At 43.0% G+C, this 15,192-nt stretch overlaps 1 protein-coding gene across 1 annotated transcript; it reads left to right on the top strand.

Moving 5' to 3' along the window:
* Window positions 1-1,977: 1,977 nt before the first annotated feature.
* Window positions 1,978-13,360, top strand: LOC308638963 (uncharacterized protein; the record flags this gene model as incomplete). The annotated part of the gene is made up of 5 exons (XM_081276891.1): window positions 1,978-2,008; window positions 4,488-4,678; window positions 11,313-11,439; window positions 11,623-11,683; window positions 12,424-13,360. The coding sequence occupies 5 exons, from the start codon at window positions 1,978-1,980 to the stop codon at window positions 13,358-13,360; spliced, it is 1,347 nt and encodes a 448-aa protein (XP_081133017.1).
* Window positions 13,361-15,192: the final 1,832 nt, after the last annotated feature.

A 15,192-nucleotide genomic window follows, 5' to 3' on the forward strand; every position in this document is an offset into this window, starting at 1 on the left:
GAGAGAGAATTTCAACATTTATTTTTTTTAGTTTTTGGTGGATACAACATCTTTGTTTGTATGTGGTGCTGAGGATCAAACCCAGGCTGCACACATGCCAGGCGAGCGTGCTACCACTTGAGCCACATCCCCAGCCCTTATCCTTTTATTTTCAGACTCTTTATCCATTTGTATCCCAGCAGTGACCCCTGCACATAGCACAGAATTGGACCTTGTTTTCATTCTGACTGCTGAACTCTACCTTAGGAGAGGATTGTTCAGTCAATTGCCATTTAAGGTCACTGTTGATGTATTTCTATTTATGTCTCCTCTTTTACACTCTTCTATTTTCTTATGTTTTTTCCCCTCTATTCCTCTTCAGAGTGTTTTTTTTTTTTAATTGGCCATTGACCCCAGGGGTGCTGTGACACTGAACTACATTCCCTGCCCCTTTTAAGTTGTATTTTGAGAGGGTGCAGCTACCTTTTAGAGGCTGGCCTAGAATTTTTAACCCCCCCCCCCCAGGATACTGCTCTAGTTTTGTTTTGTTGTTGTTGTTTTCTAAGTAAGAATGTATTTAGTAATTTTTTTTTCAGTTTTTTAATGTATTGGCCTAGAGATATGGTTAAGTCTGAGAAATTTGCTCCCTTGGCCAAACCCAAAGATGGCCTTGTTAGAGACCTGGCACTGTAAAACCACAACACAAGGAAAAGACCACAGACTCCAATTTTGTATGAAATTAAAGCAAACATATTTATGTTCCCAGGAGCTGGCCATGTCTGTCTCTCCCCAACCCTGTGCTAAAGATACCCCAGCTCTCTAGGAACACAATTTTATAGCACAAAAGTTGTAAAATGGGATGTCTTGAGAACTTACAGATCACAGGATTGGACAAGCCTAATACAAAGACAGATACTAACTTAATAATCATCATGGCTTAACATTTCAAGGTAGGGAATAAATTCAGATCCCAACCTCAGAATTTATGAGGTGCCACTGAGGTTCCACAGAGGGTTGGTATTTGGTCAGTGGGAGGCAGGCTTTATGAAGAACCACAAAGGTTCTAGAGAGGATAGTTATCTGGTTAAGGAAAGCCAGGCATAGGTGAGTAGAAGCCCCGGGCAGGGATTCCAAACAAGTTTAGAAGTTGCAATAATTTATAGTAAAACAGAAATTAACTTTTCCTGAGTTGATGATGAGATGGCTCCTAATTTTAAAATGGAATTAGGCTGGGGTCATCAGAGTTTCATTCTCAAATTCATTACATTTATGCTCCCACCCATGTTATTTGTACCACAATAAAAAGGGGGCTGGGAGTGTTCCTCAGGGTTACTATGCTCCTGCCATGGATTCAATGCCCAGCCCAGAGGGTGAAAAAAAAAACCTGGGGTTGTGTCCTCAGCCTTCAAAGGGTATATGGCCACTATTCCACATTTGTGAAAAAATGACTGTGCATTTGTTATCCCCCCCCCCCCGCCCCCGCCATTGTCCATGGGTGATATTTCTAGGTAGAATGACTTTGGGCCAGTGTGCAGGATGTGAAAGACTTCACCAAGTCCAAGTTAAGAGAAAAGAATATGGGCTGGGGATGTGGCTCAAGTGGTAGCACGCTCATCTGGCATGCGTGCGGCCCGGGTTCGATCCTCAGCACCACATACAAACAAAGATGTTCTGTCCGCCAAAAACTAAAAAAAAAAATAAATAAATATTAAAATTTAAAAAAAAGAAAGAAAGAAACCTGTTTGTCCTTCCTATAAAAGACTTTTCTTGGGCTGGGGTTGTAGCTCAGTGGTAGAGTGCTTGCCTCGCATGCTTGAGACACTTGAGTTCAATCCTCAGCACCACATAAATATAAAATAAAGATATTGTATCCACTTATAACTAAAAAATAAATATATTTAAAAAAAAAAAAGAGAAAAGAATACAATTGAATTTACTTTCCAGGAAGGGGTAGATACTGAAGCCAGAATGAGACAGGCAGTCCTTATAGATAGGTAAATGGAGTCAGGTCTGATCAAGGAGGCCAATTGTGAGTGAGTCTGGCAAGTTGGAGACTGTCCCTGAGGGATTAAAATGTAAATTTCTTCAGTCTTTCCTTTCTCCACCCTGATGAAGAACCTGCCCTTGTTCCAACCTGTGCCCAACCATGCCTCTCCCAGGAATTTCCCCCTCCCTACAGGGAGCTATAAGGATGTTCCTGTGTCCTTGTCTACTCCACCCTGCCCTTCCTCCTTCTACCCACCTGTTTCTCACCTTTGGGCCAACCCACAGAGCAGTCCTGGGCCAACTGAAGTATGCAGGAAGGAGAAAGATAAGCAGGAAAGTAATGGAGAACAAAGAAAGCCTAGGACTCATTAAAAGACAAAACACCTGGTTTCTGGGGAAAGCAGAGTACCAGCTGTGGCCTCCATCTCCCTTGTGGGAAAAGTCTATGTTACTTCTTTTTAAATAAACCTCCCCAGTAACCAGCGGTATCAACACCACAGGCCACATGTGCCCCAAGTGGGGTTTCATACGCAGGCTTTATGGGCCGAGCTGAGCAGGGTTATTGTTTCTTTCTGGTTTAACTATCAGTTGAAACCCAGGAAGCTGAGAGCCCTGGGTCAGCAGCTAGGGATATGGTGCTTACCAGGCAGGAGCAGGTGGGCTTGTGGCTTTTCTCGAAAATGTTGGTGCCTCTGAACCACTGATAAGGAAAGAACACAAGGGAGGCGACCCTTCCTGAGAGGTCAGTTCAGGTCAGCCTGTGCAGTGGGGTGAAGTGTGTTGAGGGGGCACGTGACCATGAGCTCACAGACATTTTATGAGACCCATAGATTCCTGAAGCCACGGAGGACGCCAAACCTACATACAGTGTGCCCTCTACACACATGCCTATGACTGATTGCCCTTTCTATAAAACCTGAGAGTCCTAGACAGCCCTGAAGAGAGGGCGGAGGACATGGTGCCCTGGTCTTCCTGGTGTAGCTTCACTGATCAAAGTTCCTTTCCTGCTTGTCATCATGAACTTTTCTGTTTGGATTTGGGGTAAAGAGATGACCTGATGTGTGGGGTCACCAGAGTCAGGTCGGTTCCTAGAACTCCCTAATAGTGGAATGTAGAACATGGACATTAAGCACAAGGTGCTCCTTTTATTTCAACCCCGCATTGCTGCCTTAGGGAATTGACTCCCCACATCCCCCGCTCCATTCTGCTGGGGAGAGAACACTGAGCCAAATCACCAACACCAATTGCTTCCTTTCTTAGCTCAGGCTATCTCCTCAAAAGATCAGGGGGCAGAAGGCGATGAGAATTACTGAAATAATTGTCAAACTGTTTTTATTTTTAGATATCATATATGTGTGATATATATGATATCTTTAAATAGTGTTTCAAAAATTTTGAGACTATGGCCTGAGGTCGCACCAGCTGATACTATATATGTAGATAGGTATCTTTTTCTTTGAGGTTCTGTGGAATAATCCCTGTGGGGCTCGACCTCTCAGGTACATCCCCAACCCTCTTTAATTAATTTTTAGCTAGGATCTCCCTGTTTGTGAAGCCAGATTTAAAGAGAAGAGTCTATGTAGCTAGGTTAATGTGGTCCAACTGGAACCATAAAGAAAATGGAGTGTAATCTGAGCCTGGGAAAACCAGAAAAACAGCTGAGAAATTGAAATATTTATGTCCCACGACCCTGGCAGGTCCTAAATAAGGGAGTAGCTCCCAGTAAAACAGGGAGATGCTAATCAAACCACCCTATCGTGTTCCTGCCCAGGTTTCTGCTCCCTGCCCCACTAGTCCATCAGTTTCCCACCCTTTGTCCTTCTACCTGCAGCCCCCATCACATGCACAATAAAGAGAAATAAAGGACAGGAATGTGGGAGGACAAAAGGCGACCTTAGGTATAAAAGGGAGAAGACCTCCCTTTTCCAGGGATTTCTCCTTTCCAGTCCCCTTCTTCCTGGGGGGTGGGGGTGAATCTTTTCTGCTCTCCCTTAATTAAGCCTTCCACTTTCCACTCTCCACGTGCTTCTCTGGTGTTATACTTCAGCATTTGGGGAAGCAAGGACCCGTCACAGTAAACACGGGTAACACTGTAGATCCTGAGCTGAACCTTGGGCTCCTCCTGCCTCAGCCTCCCCAAGTAACTTCTTTTGTTAATTGCTCTTTGTTTCTGTGGTGAGGTGAACACCCAGGGCATCACCCGTGCTGGGAAAGCAGTCTCTCAATCCCCTCCTTACCGAGTTCCAAGCAAAGGCTTCTAACTTGGAATATTTTTCTAACCCAGCAAAGACACTCCACTTGAAAAGGCCTGGGACCAAGCATCTGTCACTCTAGGGAACTTTAGGAAGTGATTGGATAATATTAGCTGTCAGTCACAATGCAGAGGCGTTCCTGGAGGCGCCCGTGAGGGATGCTGGGGTGGAACTGTCCAATCAGGTTTCCGAACACAGGGGAAGGGCGGGGTTTTCTTCCTCACCAGCACGGCTCTTCCCTCTCTGGGTCCCCTGTGCTCTGCCCAAAAGGCCTAGGTGATTCTGAGCAGCCCGTGTCCCGAAGATCTCTTGTGCTCAGAGGTTGCTCAAGAGAACTCCGGGTCCCCAAGGAAGACAAAAATGGTGAGTATGTGACGAGGGCTGAAGGGACGTGGTCAGCACCTGCCTTGGGGCCCCGCAAACGGGGTGAGCTGCAGAGCCTGGCGGAGTCGCCTCTGGAGGTTGCCCTGGGTCTCTGTCCCCTGCTCCTGGGGGTTGGGCTGGATGGTAGAACCTTGAAGTCACCTCCTGGCGGCTGACCCTAAGCCTCTTCCACTGGTCCCGCGGGGTGAGCTGGGTGTTGGGTGACGGAAACTGGTGCAGAGGGTGCAGCCTAGTCCTCCAAGGTGGATGGCCCTGCGCTTCTGCTCTCTGGCCCCTAGGATTGGGCTGGGTATCCAGTCCCTGAGGTCAGCTGCGGAGCATGAGGCCCAGTTCCCGCTGGCAGGTGGCCCTGGGTCCTGTCCCTTGGCTTCCATTGTTGAATGGGCGGCTCCTGTCCCCAGCTTCCCCTCCCCTCCCTGCTGGTGGCCCGCCCCCACTCTTCCAAACGTGTAGGAAGCAGGATCGCAAATCCACTTTCCTTCCCCCAGTTTAGTTCCTCTGAAAGCTGCTGTAGGTGCTTCATTTGCAGTTGCCTCCTGCTTCTAAAATGTCGTTTCCTCTCCACTTCCCATCATTCTCAAATATCTGTTCTTCCTGTGTTTCGAATGAACAGTCTATTAGTTTTCACTTTGAAAGAGTGAAGAAGGGAACTTTGATATTTTCAGGTGATCACAGCAGCAGTGGAAGAGCCATTTGAGAAGAATCCAGCTTGCTCTGATGCTGCTGCCTTGTTCTTCCAGCTTTTATTCCATCCAAGCCAGGATCCTCTTTCTCCACTTTGCTATCTCACACGCCAATCCCTCCTAGACACACCCTCATGGACATACCCAGAAACCTATTAAACATCTATATCTCCTAATCTGATCAAGGTGACAATTTAAGTGAGCAATTAAACATCATACAAGTGTTTACTCTGTTTCTGCATTCTAGAAAAAAAATGTCTAAAATTGGTGGCTGTTCTGGAGTTTGTGTGGCAGCCTGTATGATGTCTAAGAGCCATACCTTTCACTTTTTTGATGGGAATTAGTTATTGAGTCATTTTCTTCAGTAGGCAAGGGCTCATGTGTTTTGTGTATTCATCTCTGTGTAAGTTGTAGAAGGTGGTCTCTCTCAAATTATTGGACCAGTTCCTCTAAGTTATCAGATTTTTGTCAAGCACATGTTCATGATATTGTTGAAGAGCCCATGGATGGTAACACTGGCTAGTTTAATCCTAATGTGTAGTTTTTTTGTCCTTGGTTTTCTTATTTGTTTATTGTTATTGTAGTTCTCATACCTTTGTAATATTTATTTACTTTGATGTTGTGGAAAGGATTGAACCCAGTGTCTCACTGGTGCTAGGCAAGCTCTCTACACTGAGCCATAACCTCACTCCTGTCCTCTGTTTCCCTAGCCACATATTAGTTTGTCAGTGATGCTGATGTTCAGGAAGAACTTGGTTTTGCAGACTGCTGATTTCTTGATTGTGGTTTCACCAACACCCTCTGTTTCCTGCCTGTACTTAATTTACACTTACCTTGCTCTTCGTTCTCTGCTTTCCTTAAATGCCAGGTTCAATGGTTGCTTTTATCTCTTCTTTTCTGGAATGTGCTTTGGATGCTGCAGAGACCCCAATGCACCATCCATGCTGTTTTCCCATGTTGGACTCGTACATTTTATTTTTCTCAACATGGTCAAGTTTGCCCCTTAGTCACCTCTTCCTCCTGTGTCTGTTTAGAGTCCTGTGTTGCATCTCCCACTTCTTAGTTGCCGCAGTCTTGGCTGGGCACAGAATCACGAGCCACCACACAGCTTTGTAGATTCAAACAGCAAATCTTTATTCCCGAACTCACACTGGCCTCCACACACGTTCTGGGGCAATCCCAGTTCTGCTGCCACCCAATTCACCTACTCCACGAGGCTTATTTCCCAAAATCCTCTCTGAATCTCACGAGAACTCAATGAGAGCTCAGGCAGCAGGAACGCCCTAATTCCAGCAGCAATAATCCTCAACATGGAACTTCCCTAAAATCCAAGGTCTTAAACTGGGAACGCCCTTAATCCAAGGACGGGGATACTTGCTCAAACCTGATCAGCTCTAAACCCGGATCCGCCCAGCTCTAAACCTGGATCCGCCTTGGTCTTTGAGCAAGGTCACCTTACATGCAATGTCAACAGCGAAATTAACATGGGGTACGCTGGCAAGGAAATTTCCTACTTGGTAATGGCCCTCAGCACTTAGTGGTTTTCCAGCTGGTTCTGATGTGATTTCTGAACTCCCATGTTCTTTGAGCATACTTGGGATTTCACTTGCCTTGCACACTTGTTGAGGTGAGTTTTATGGCTCAGAATGGGGCATGTTCTGGGGAGTTTTACTGTGATTCTGAGAAGGCTGTGTTTTTCACTGTTGACTAATGGCCAGGGAAGCCCTCCTGTCTGTTGCTCTGCTACATGTTCACAGACCAACAGAGTTGTGGTGATGTCTCCAAATGTAGCAGTATATTCTTCATTGTCCTGGGAAGTTTTGTATGTCTCTTCCTGATGTATTTTGGTTTTGTTTTAGGTGCGTGCATACTAATAATTCAAGACAGTTAATGAAAGTTTAGCCTAGGGCCACCACAGTGGCACATCCCTTTGATCCCAGCAGCTCAGGACTCTTAGGCTGGAGGATCCCAAGTTCAAAGGTATCCTCAACAACTTAGGTGCTGAACTACTTAGAGAATTGCTCTGTCAAAATAGAAATAATTAAAAATAAAAAAGTGCAGTCGATGTGGCTTATTTGTTAAGCAACCCTTGGTTCAATCTTTGGTACAAAATATAAACAAATAAATGAATAGAAAGAAAATTTAGCCCAGGGATTCTGGAGTCTTATCTTACTCAAGGATGGTCAATTTAAAATGCTTTATTTTCCATTCATGACTCATGTTTTCCTGTGTGTCAGTATTCTTTGTACTTTTTTTTTTGATAAGTGAATGAAAATGTGTTTCTTGGGACTGGGGTTGTGGCTCAGTGGTAGAGCATTTGCCTAGCATGCATGAGGCATTGAGTTGGATTCTCAGCTCCATATACAAATAAATAAAGTTCCATTAACAAATTTTTTTTAAAGAGAGAGAGAGAGAGAGAGAGAGAGAGAGAGAGAGAGAGAGTGTTTTGATATTTATTTATTTATTTTAGTTTTTCGGCGGACACAACATCTTTGTTGGTATGTGGTGCTGAGGATCCAACCCGGGCCGCACGCATGCCAGGCGAGCGCGCTACCACTTGAGCCACATCCCCAGCCATCCATTAACAAATTAAAAAAATGTGTTTCTTTCTTTTCTCCTATAATGTGGGTCCTGTTTGTTGAAGGCTTCATGCCTTTGTGTAGAGACTATGTCTATGAGCTATGTTTAGTAAATATTTTGTGTTCAGCTCTTTTGAAAGATTTCCCTGAATGCTAGGGTCATTGAACAGAATGGAAACTTTGACAGTTTCAGAGATGACAGGCTCTGGATTTGCAGGCTGACACCCAGGAGCTGTGCTCTCTAACATGTCACCATGCAGGCTGGCAGCAGCTGCAGGTACCTGTAATGCAGTAGCACAAGCAGCCAACAAAGTAGCAGAGAAAGAACAATCCCTCTTCAGGTTGAGCATAGTAAAAGTCCCTAATATGTCTGAGCTGTGTCTTTAGGCCATTAACAAGCTTATTTTCATATAAGAAGCATAAAATTATCCCTCCAATATATTGCCCCAGCTCCCTTGCCTGGATGTCCTCAAAAGTTTTTATGTATAAAAGCAAAAGCCCTGCTGTACTCAGGGCTCAGGCTTTGGAAATTATTTTTCTGGGTTGTGGTGCCACCAATAAAATATTGCTGCTAGATCTCAGTGTCCCCTGGCCTCATTTCTCCATACACCAGAAACTAGAGAAGAAGAGTAGAAACAGCAAAGACTCACTTGTCTGGTTTTTGTGAGTAGTTGTGCTGGGTCCTCTGCTTTAATGCACAGTGGTGCTGTTTAAAGCTCTGCTGTGCCTTTGCTCTGCACAACCCAGCCTGTGAGCAACCACTGCTGAGCATGAGTGTCATAGGCCTCTCTGAATTGCTTCCTCCTAGTCTGTGAGCGTCCTTCTTTCCTCAGAAATCTCCATTGTTTTATTTGGGGGAGCATACTGTGCAGTGAACCCTCAGGTGCTTAACCACTGAACAAAATCCCCAGCACCTTTCCCCTTAACTTTTTTTGTTAAGTTTGATTCAGGCTTTTGCCAACTTCCTAAGGGCCTAACTAAGTGCTAAGGCTGGCATTGAACTTGCCAGCCTCCCGCCTCAGCCTCCTGAACCTGGGTGTTTTTGAAACCTGATTTCTAAAAGAAACTCTCTGAAGCTTTCTTGATCAAATTTTAGGTGGTGGTTGTGGGTAGACAATAGTTTGCTGCTCTTGCCAGATGCAGGTTGTTTGTTTACTTGAATCCTTCGAAGGAATTCCTGCTGATTTTTCACAGTGATCACTTCTGACGTAGATGAGTGAGAGTTGGTGTTAAGACATTAAGATATTTCCATGGTGATATTAGTAGGAATTGCCTAAACTTGGATAAGATGTGCTGCATGTAGTCTGGAGCCAGTGACCAGGCTCTCGCACTGAGATTGCAGGCCAGTGTCCTGCATCAGAGAGGGTCAGTCTGAAGGGCTAGTGAAGGTCACACCAGGCTTGCTGCTCTGCATTCTTCTGTATGTCTGCTTCATGTACCTGTTGGGAAACTTTCAGGGCTTTGGGGCATGATGACATTGTTCCCATGGTTCTGCTTGTGTTTCCATTTCTGTCCTACTTCATGGCAGTACTGAGATGGTTCCAGGCTCCCTGTTGTGTCATTTTGCTATGAGTTTTTAATTTTTCCCTTATTCTCATCAGTATAGAATTGTATAACTTGCTCTTTTGAAAACTAAATTTCCACAGGTGCAATGGTGCATGACTGTATTCTCCTTAGCTGGGGAGGCTGGTGCAGGAGAATCATAAATTTCAATGCTGGCCTCAGCCCCTCACAAGGTCCTGAGCAAGTTATTGAGTACTGTGTCAAAATGGCATATGTGGTGGGGATGTGGCTCAGTCATTAAGTGCCCTATGTTCAATCCCTACTTATTTTTTTCTAAATATTTCTAATCACAAATAAATAAATATCATGAAATTTCTTGTGAGCTTATTAAAAGTATTTTAGTGTTTCACATTTGAATGGACACTAAATGGATTTTTGTCTACAAAATTGAGGATGTAGTGCCTTTGGCCACCTGGATTCCTGTTTGCCTGGACCATCATGTGATCCATATCCAAGACATCTGCTGTCACTCATCTTTCCCTCGTGTGAAGGCTGGCCCACTGAAGGCTTCCTCATAGTCTCTTGCTCACCTCTGCTGATACTGTGCTGCTCAGGATGTGACATGTTTTAAGTCCTTGAGAATGGTTGTGTATCATTGGCAGGAGCACCTTCTTGTAGGTGATCTTTTTGGCTGCTCCACCACAGTGCAGACATCATAGTATTATTATGATTGTACATAGAGTTGCTTGTTTCCCATCCAAATTGTATTAGAGGTGAGGATTCTAGGTTGCAACCCTGCTTCTTTACCACGCTGGAAATGCTCTGTCTCAGGTTTGCACCAGCATCATTACAGGCAGGAGGAAACTCTTTAACAACAGACATCCAGTGCACATGTGGCCCACTCTTGATCAAAGTGTCTTGAGCAGTACAAGGCTATGGGCTACATGAACTTATAGCAGTGAAGTGACTGCTTTTCACTAGAGTTTTTGATACTTGATGTGCATTCACTGTTGCTATGAGATTTAGAAATTAGTGTCGGCTGTTCATTAATAAAATTGTGCTGAGACTTATAAAACTTTGCAAGGTTGTTGTTTGGACAAGGTGACATCTTTGGGTCATTGGTTTATATCTAAGTCATGTTCCATCATTTCATCTTACCACATTCTGCTTTAACATGAGAAACCATCAAATTTTTGTGTTTATTAATCATTGTGCTTGTTTACTATTTGACTAATTTTTTTTTTTTTCTGGAGAAATGTGCCTGCAAACATCTAGTTGTTCTCTTGGTGTAATCACAAAAGATGAACTCAATCCCCAGTTCACAAATTGTGACAACCTGAGTGTAAAGTTGTCTAAATGTTGTCTGTAGGGGAAGCTTCTTAGTGATCCATGTTTGGAAGTTAAGGGTGGGGTGTTCTAGACATTTCTTTAAAGATGGAACAATAGACTGTCAGAAGGAATCAAGAGATCAGTCAATGCCATGTTGTTTATATTAACTGTGTATGCACAGTGAGTCACTGGTTGGCAGAATCTCTCTTAAACTCTGAGTTTTATAATTCCAGCAATTTCCTTCTCATTCAGTTTCTTTTTTAAGGGTAAGTGCTATCAGGGTTGCTAATATCAGCTCTGCACTGGACAGAAGGTTGCTAGAACTTGTAATAGAGGTGCAACCAAGAAAGAAGTTAGGAGTGACCCAGGAGCCTGTCTCACTTCCTGTGAACTCACCAAAGGAAGGGAGTAAAACACTAAGTTGCTTGCCTTCTGAGTGGCAAAATTCTAGTGTTGGAATGTCTGCGAGGAATTGAGTACAGGAAGGATTTGATGGACCACATCATACAATTAATCAGGCATTCAGAGATCCATGTGGACATCATGCATGTTGAGTATAGATTTCTCATGCTGTCAATCTCTCCTGGCCTCCACTATACATTTGTGGGATATTTTAGGTCTCAGTGACCTTTAAGGATGTGGCTGTGAACTTCACCCAGGAGGAGTGGGCATTGCTGGATCCTTCCCAGAAGAACCTTTACCAAGATGTGATGCTGGAAATCCTCAGAAACCTGGCTTTTATAGGTAATAATGATGTTTTTTTTTTTAATTAATCTACTAGAGAACTCATGTTTATTTTGTTCATTTATATACAATATAAAAAGGGAATCAGTTATTGAATTATTGCAGCATAAAAGGCACCTACGATTTGACAAACCATTCTGTCTCCTAAAAATTCATAAAGATTGTTCTGGTTTCTCATTTTAGGAAACAAATGGAATGAAAAGAACATTGAAGATGAGATCAAAAATTTTGAGAGCATTCTAAGGTAATTGTACTCACAAGAGAAATTCTTGAGGGAATCTGAGAATGTCATATAGTTTTTAAAACAGACTAACCCAAGAAGTATGCACAATTTGAGAAGTATTTATTCTTATAATATTTTTTCCCAGAAATATATACTAAGCTGTAACAGATATTCAGTCTTCTCAAAGTACTTGACATGCCAAAATTATATGAAATTGCATGTGAATATCACTATTTGGATAATCAACATAGAGAGGCTGCATTGCAAAGGGTTGTTTCCTTTCAATCTCTTGATTTTCAGGCAATTTTAACAGATCAGGAAACCTAGCCTTTACCTGATATTGGTACTAATGTAAGCCTAGGACCCATAAATAAGTATAAAATCATGAATGAATCCAGCATTGATAATGTGCTGGTCATTCTTCAAAGAAGCCATGTGATAAACTTCAATGGCCAAGAAGATAGTGTGGGGAAAGTTTCAATGAGATTCCAGTTCTTTACTGGACAAAGAAAACTTTTAATAGAGTAAATCCAGGCTGGGGATGTGGCTCAAGCAGTAGTGCGCTCACCTGGCATGCGTGCAGCCCGGGTTCGATCCTCAGCACCACATAAAAACAAAGATCTTGTGTCTGCCAAAAACTAAAAAATAAATATTAAAATTCTCTCTCTCTCTCTCTCAAAAAAAGAAAAGAAAACTGGAGTAAATCCTTGTGGTTGTTATATGTGTACCAAAGACTTCATATACCCTTCATTCCTTCATAGGCAGATCACATCTCAGAAGCCATGTGAATTTAAACAGTATAGGCAATCCCTGGTTTCTCTCAAAAGTGTTCACAAACAAGTGTTAACAAAAACTGGAGATGGACCATATGAAAGTACAGTATGTGGGAAAGTCATCAGTTGTTCCAGTGACATTCAAAGACATGAAGATACTCATACTGGGTGGCAACCCTATGAATATCAACAATGTGGTGAAGCCTCATCTTCTCCCACAGATGTTCAAAGACACATGAGAACACACAGTGGAGGTAAACCTGTTCAATGTGAGGTATGTGGAAAAGCCTTTCATTTCTCCTCTTTATTTAGAAGACATGAAAGAACTTATTCTGGAGAGAAACTCTGTGAATGTAAACAAGATGGTCAATCCTTTACTTCACACACAAGTCTTCAAAGGCACAGGATCCCACACAAGGGGAATGCACATTTCAAATGTAAGGTATGTGGGAAAGACTTTGCTTTTCCCAGTTTACTTAGAGTACATCAGAGAATGCATACTGGAGAGAAGCCCTATGAATGTAAGCAGTGTGGAAAAGCCTTCACTCACTCCTCTGGCCTTCACTCACATGAAAAAACTCATACTGGAGAAAAGCCCTATAAATGTAAGCAGTGTGGCAAAGCCTTTGCTAGATCCAGTAACCTTCAGATTCATGGAAGAACACATAGTGGAGAGAAGCCCTATGAGTGTAAGCAGTGTGGAAAAGGCTTCACTCAGTCCTCTAGCCTTCAGTCACATGAAAAACTTCATACTGGAGAGAAGCCCTATGAATGTAAGCAGTGTGGAAAAGTCTTTGCTACATCCAGCTACCTTCAGATTCATGGAAGAACACATACTGGAGAGAAGCCCTATGAATGTAAGCAGTGTGGAAAAGCTTTTGTTAATTACAATACCCTTCACAGACATGAAACCCTATGTATGTAAGCAGTGTGGCAAAGCCTTTGCTAGATTCAGTTACCTTCAGTCACATGAAAAAACTCATACTGGAGAGAAGCCCTATGAATGTAAGCAGTGTGGAAAAGCCTTCACTCAGTCCTCTAGCCTTCACTCACATGAAAAAACTCATACTGGAGAAAAGCCCTATAAATGTAAGCAGTGTGGCAAAGCCTTTGCTACATCCAGTAACCTTCAGATTCATGGAAGAACACATAGTGGAGAGAAGCCCTATGAGTGTAAGCAGTGTGGAAAAGGCTTCACTCAGTCCTCTGGCCTTCACTCACATGAAAAACTTCATACTGGAGAGAAGCCCTATGAATGTAAGCAGTGTGGCAAAGCCTTTGCTACATCCAGCTCCCTTCAGGTTCATGGAAGAACACATACTGGAGAGAAGCCCTATGAATGTAAGCAGTGTGGGAAAGCCTTTTCTACATCTAGTTACCTTCAGATTCATGGAAGAACACATAGTGGAGAGAAGCCCTATGAATGTAAGCAGTGTGGGAAAGCCTTTGCTAGATCCAGTCACCTTCACTCACATGAAAAAACTCATACTGGAGAGAAGCCCTATGAATGTAAGCAGTGTGGCAAAGCCTTTGCTAGATTCAGTTACCTTCACTCACATGAAAAAACTCATACTGGAGAGAAGCCCTATGAGTGCCAGCAGTGTGGGAAAGCCTTCACTCAGTTCTCTGGCCTTCACTCACATGAAAAACTTCATACTGGATAGAAGCCCTATAAGTGTAAGCTTTGTGGCAAAGCCTTTGCTAGTTCCAGTGACCGTCAACGATATGGAAGAACACATACTGGAGAGAAGCTCTATAATTGGAAGCAATGTGGAAAAGCCTTTGTTCCATCTGTTCAGCTTCGTTTACATGAAGGAACACATCATGTAGAGAAATTGTACTCATGAAAACAATTGGCAAAGTCTTCTGTTAATAAAGTTTCACTTTTAACATGTTGTAAGTTTTCTGTAGAAAAATTCTTTGAATGTGAAATGTGGGAAATCAGTATTGTCACAAAGAGAAGAAAGATTCATTGATTCTGATAGATAGATAGATAGATAGTCCTATCTATCTATAAATTGTACTGGGGATTTAGTCTGAGGGCCCTCCATCACTGAGCCAGATTTCTTTTACTTTTTATCTTGAGACAGGGACTTGAGGAGTTCCTTAGTGTCTTCCTAAGTTGCTGAGTCTGGCTTCACATTTGTGATCCTTCTGTCTGAGCTCCCCGAGACTCTGGGATTAAAGGCATACACCACCACATCTAACTAAATAATGCTTTAAAAGTAAAAAATTTGGAAAATCATTCCATTTTTCTTGGTGCCTTCAAAGCCGTTTCACTCACATGGTGGGGAGGGGATCCTCAGAATGTGGAGGATTGATACATCCTGTTAGCTTCCCATCCCATCTCAGTCCTGCTTTCCTTCTCCTATATGAAAATACTCATGGAGAGAAGCCCTGAGAATGTGAGAAATGGGGGAAGTCTTCTAATTTTCCCACTTTTTTCCCAAGGACTGGGAAGATTCTTCTTGTAAGATTCATGTCAAAATGAATAAATTATATGCAAGTAAGAAATACAAAGGGCTCAGGTGTTCTAGTTTTGCTCAGTTGTATGAAAGGACTCAGACTGTAGAAAATCCTGTGGATAAGCCATATGGGCCAGTATTCAGCTTTCATGGTTTCGTCCAAAGACAAAAGGATTCACATCAGGAAAACCCTATTACACAATGTGGTAGAACTTTCACCTTTCCAGGTTCCTTTTGAGTATCATGGGAGAACTCACTCTGGAGAAAAGCCTTGTATATAAAAATGTGGTGA

Source organism: Spermophilus citellus (genome assembly GCF_964194105.1).
Source record: "Spermophilus citellus genome assembly, chromosome: X".
Lineage (NCBI taxonomy): Eukaryota > Metazoa > Chordata > Mammalia > Rodentia > Sciuridae > Spermophilus > Spermophilus citellus.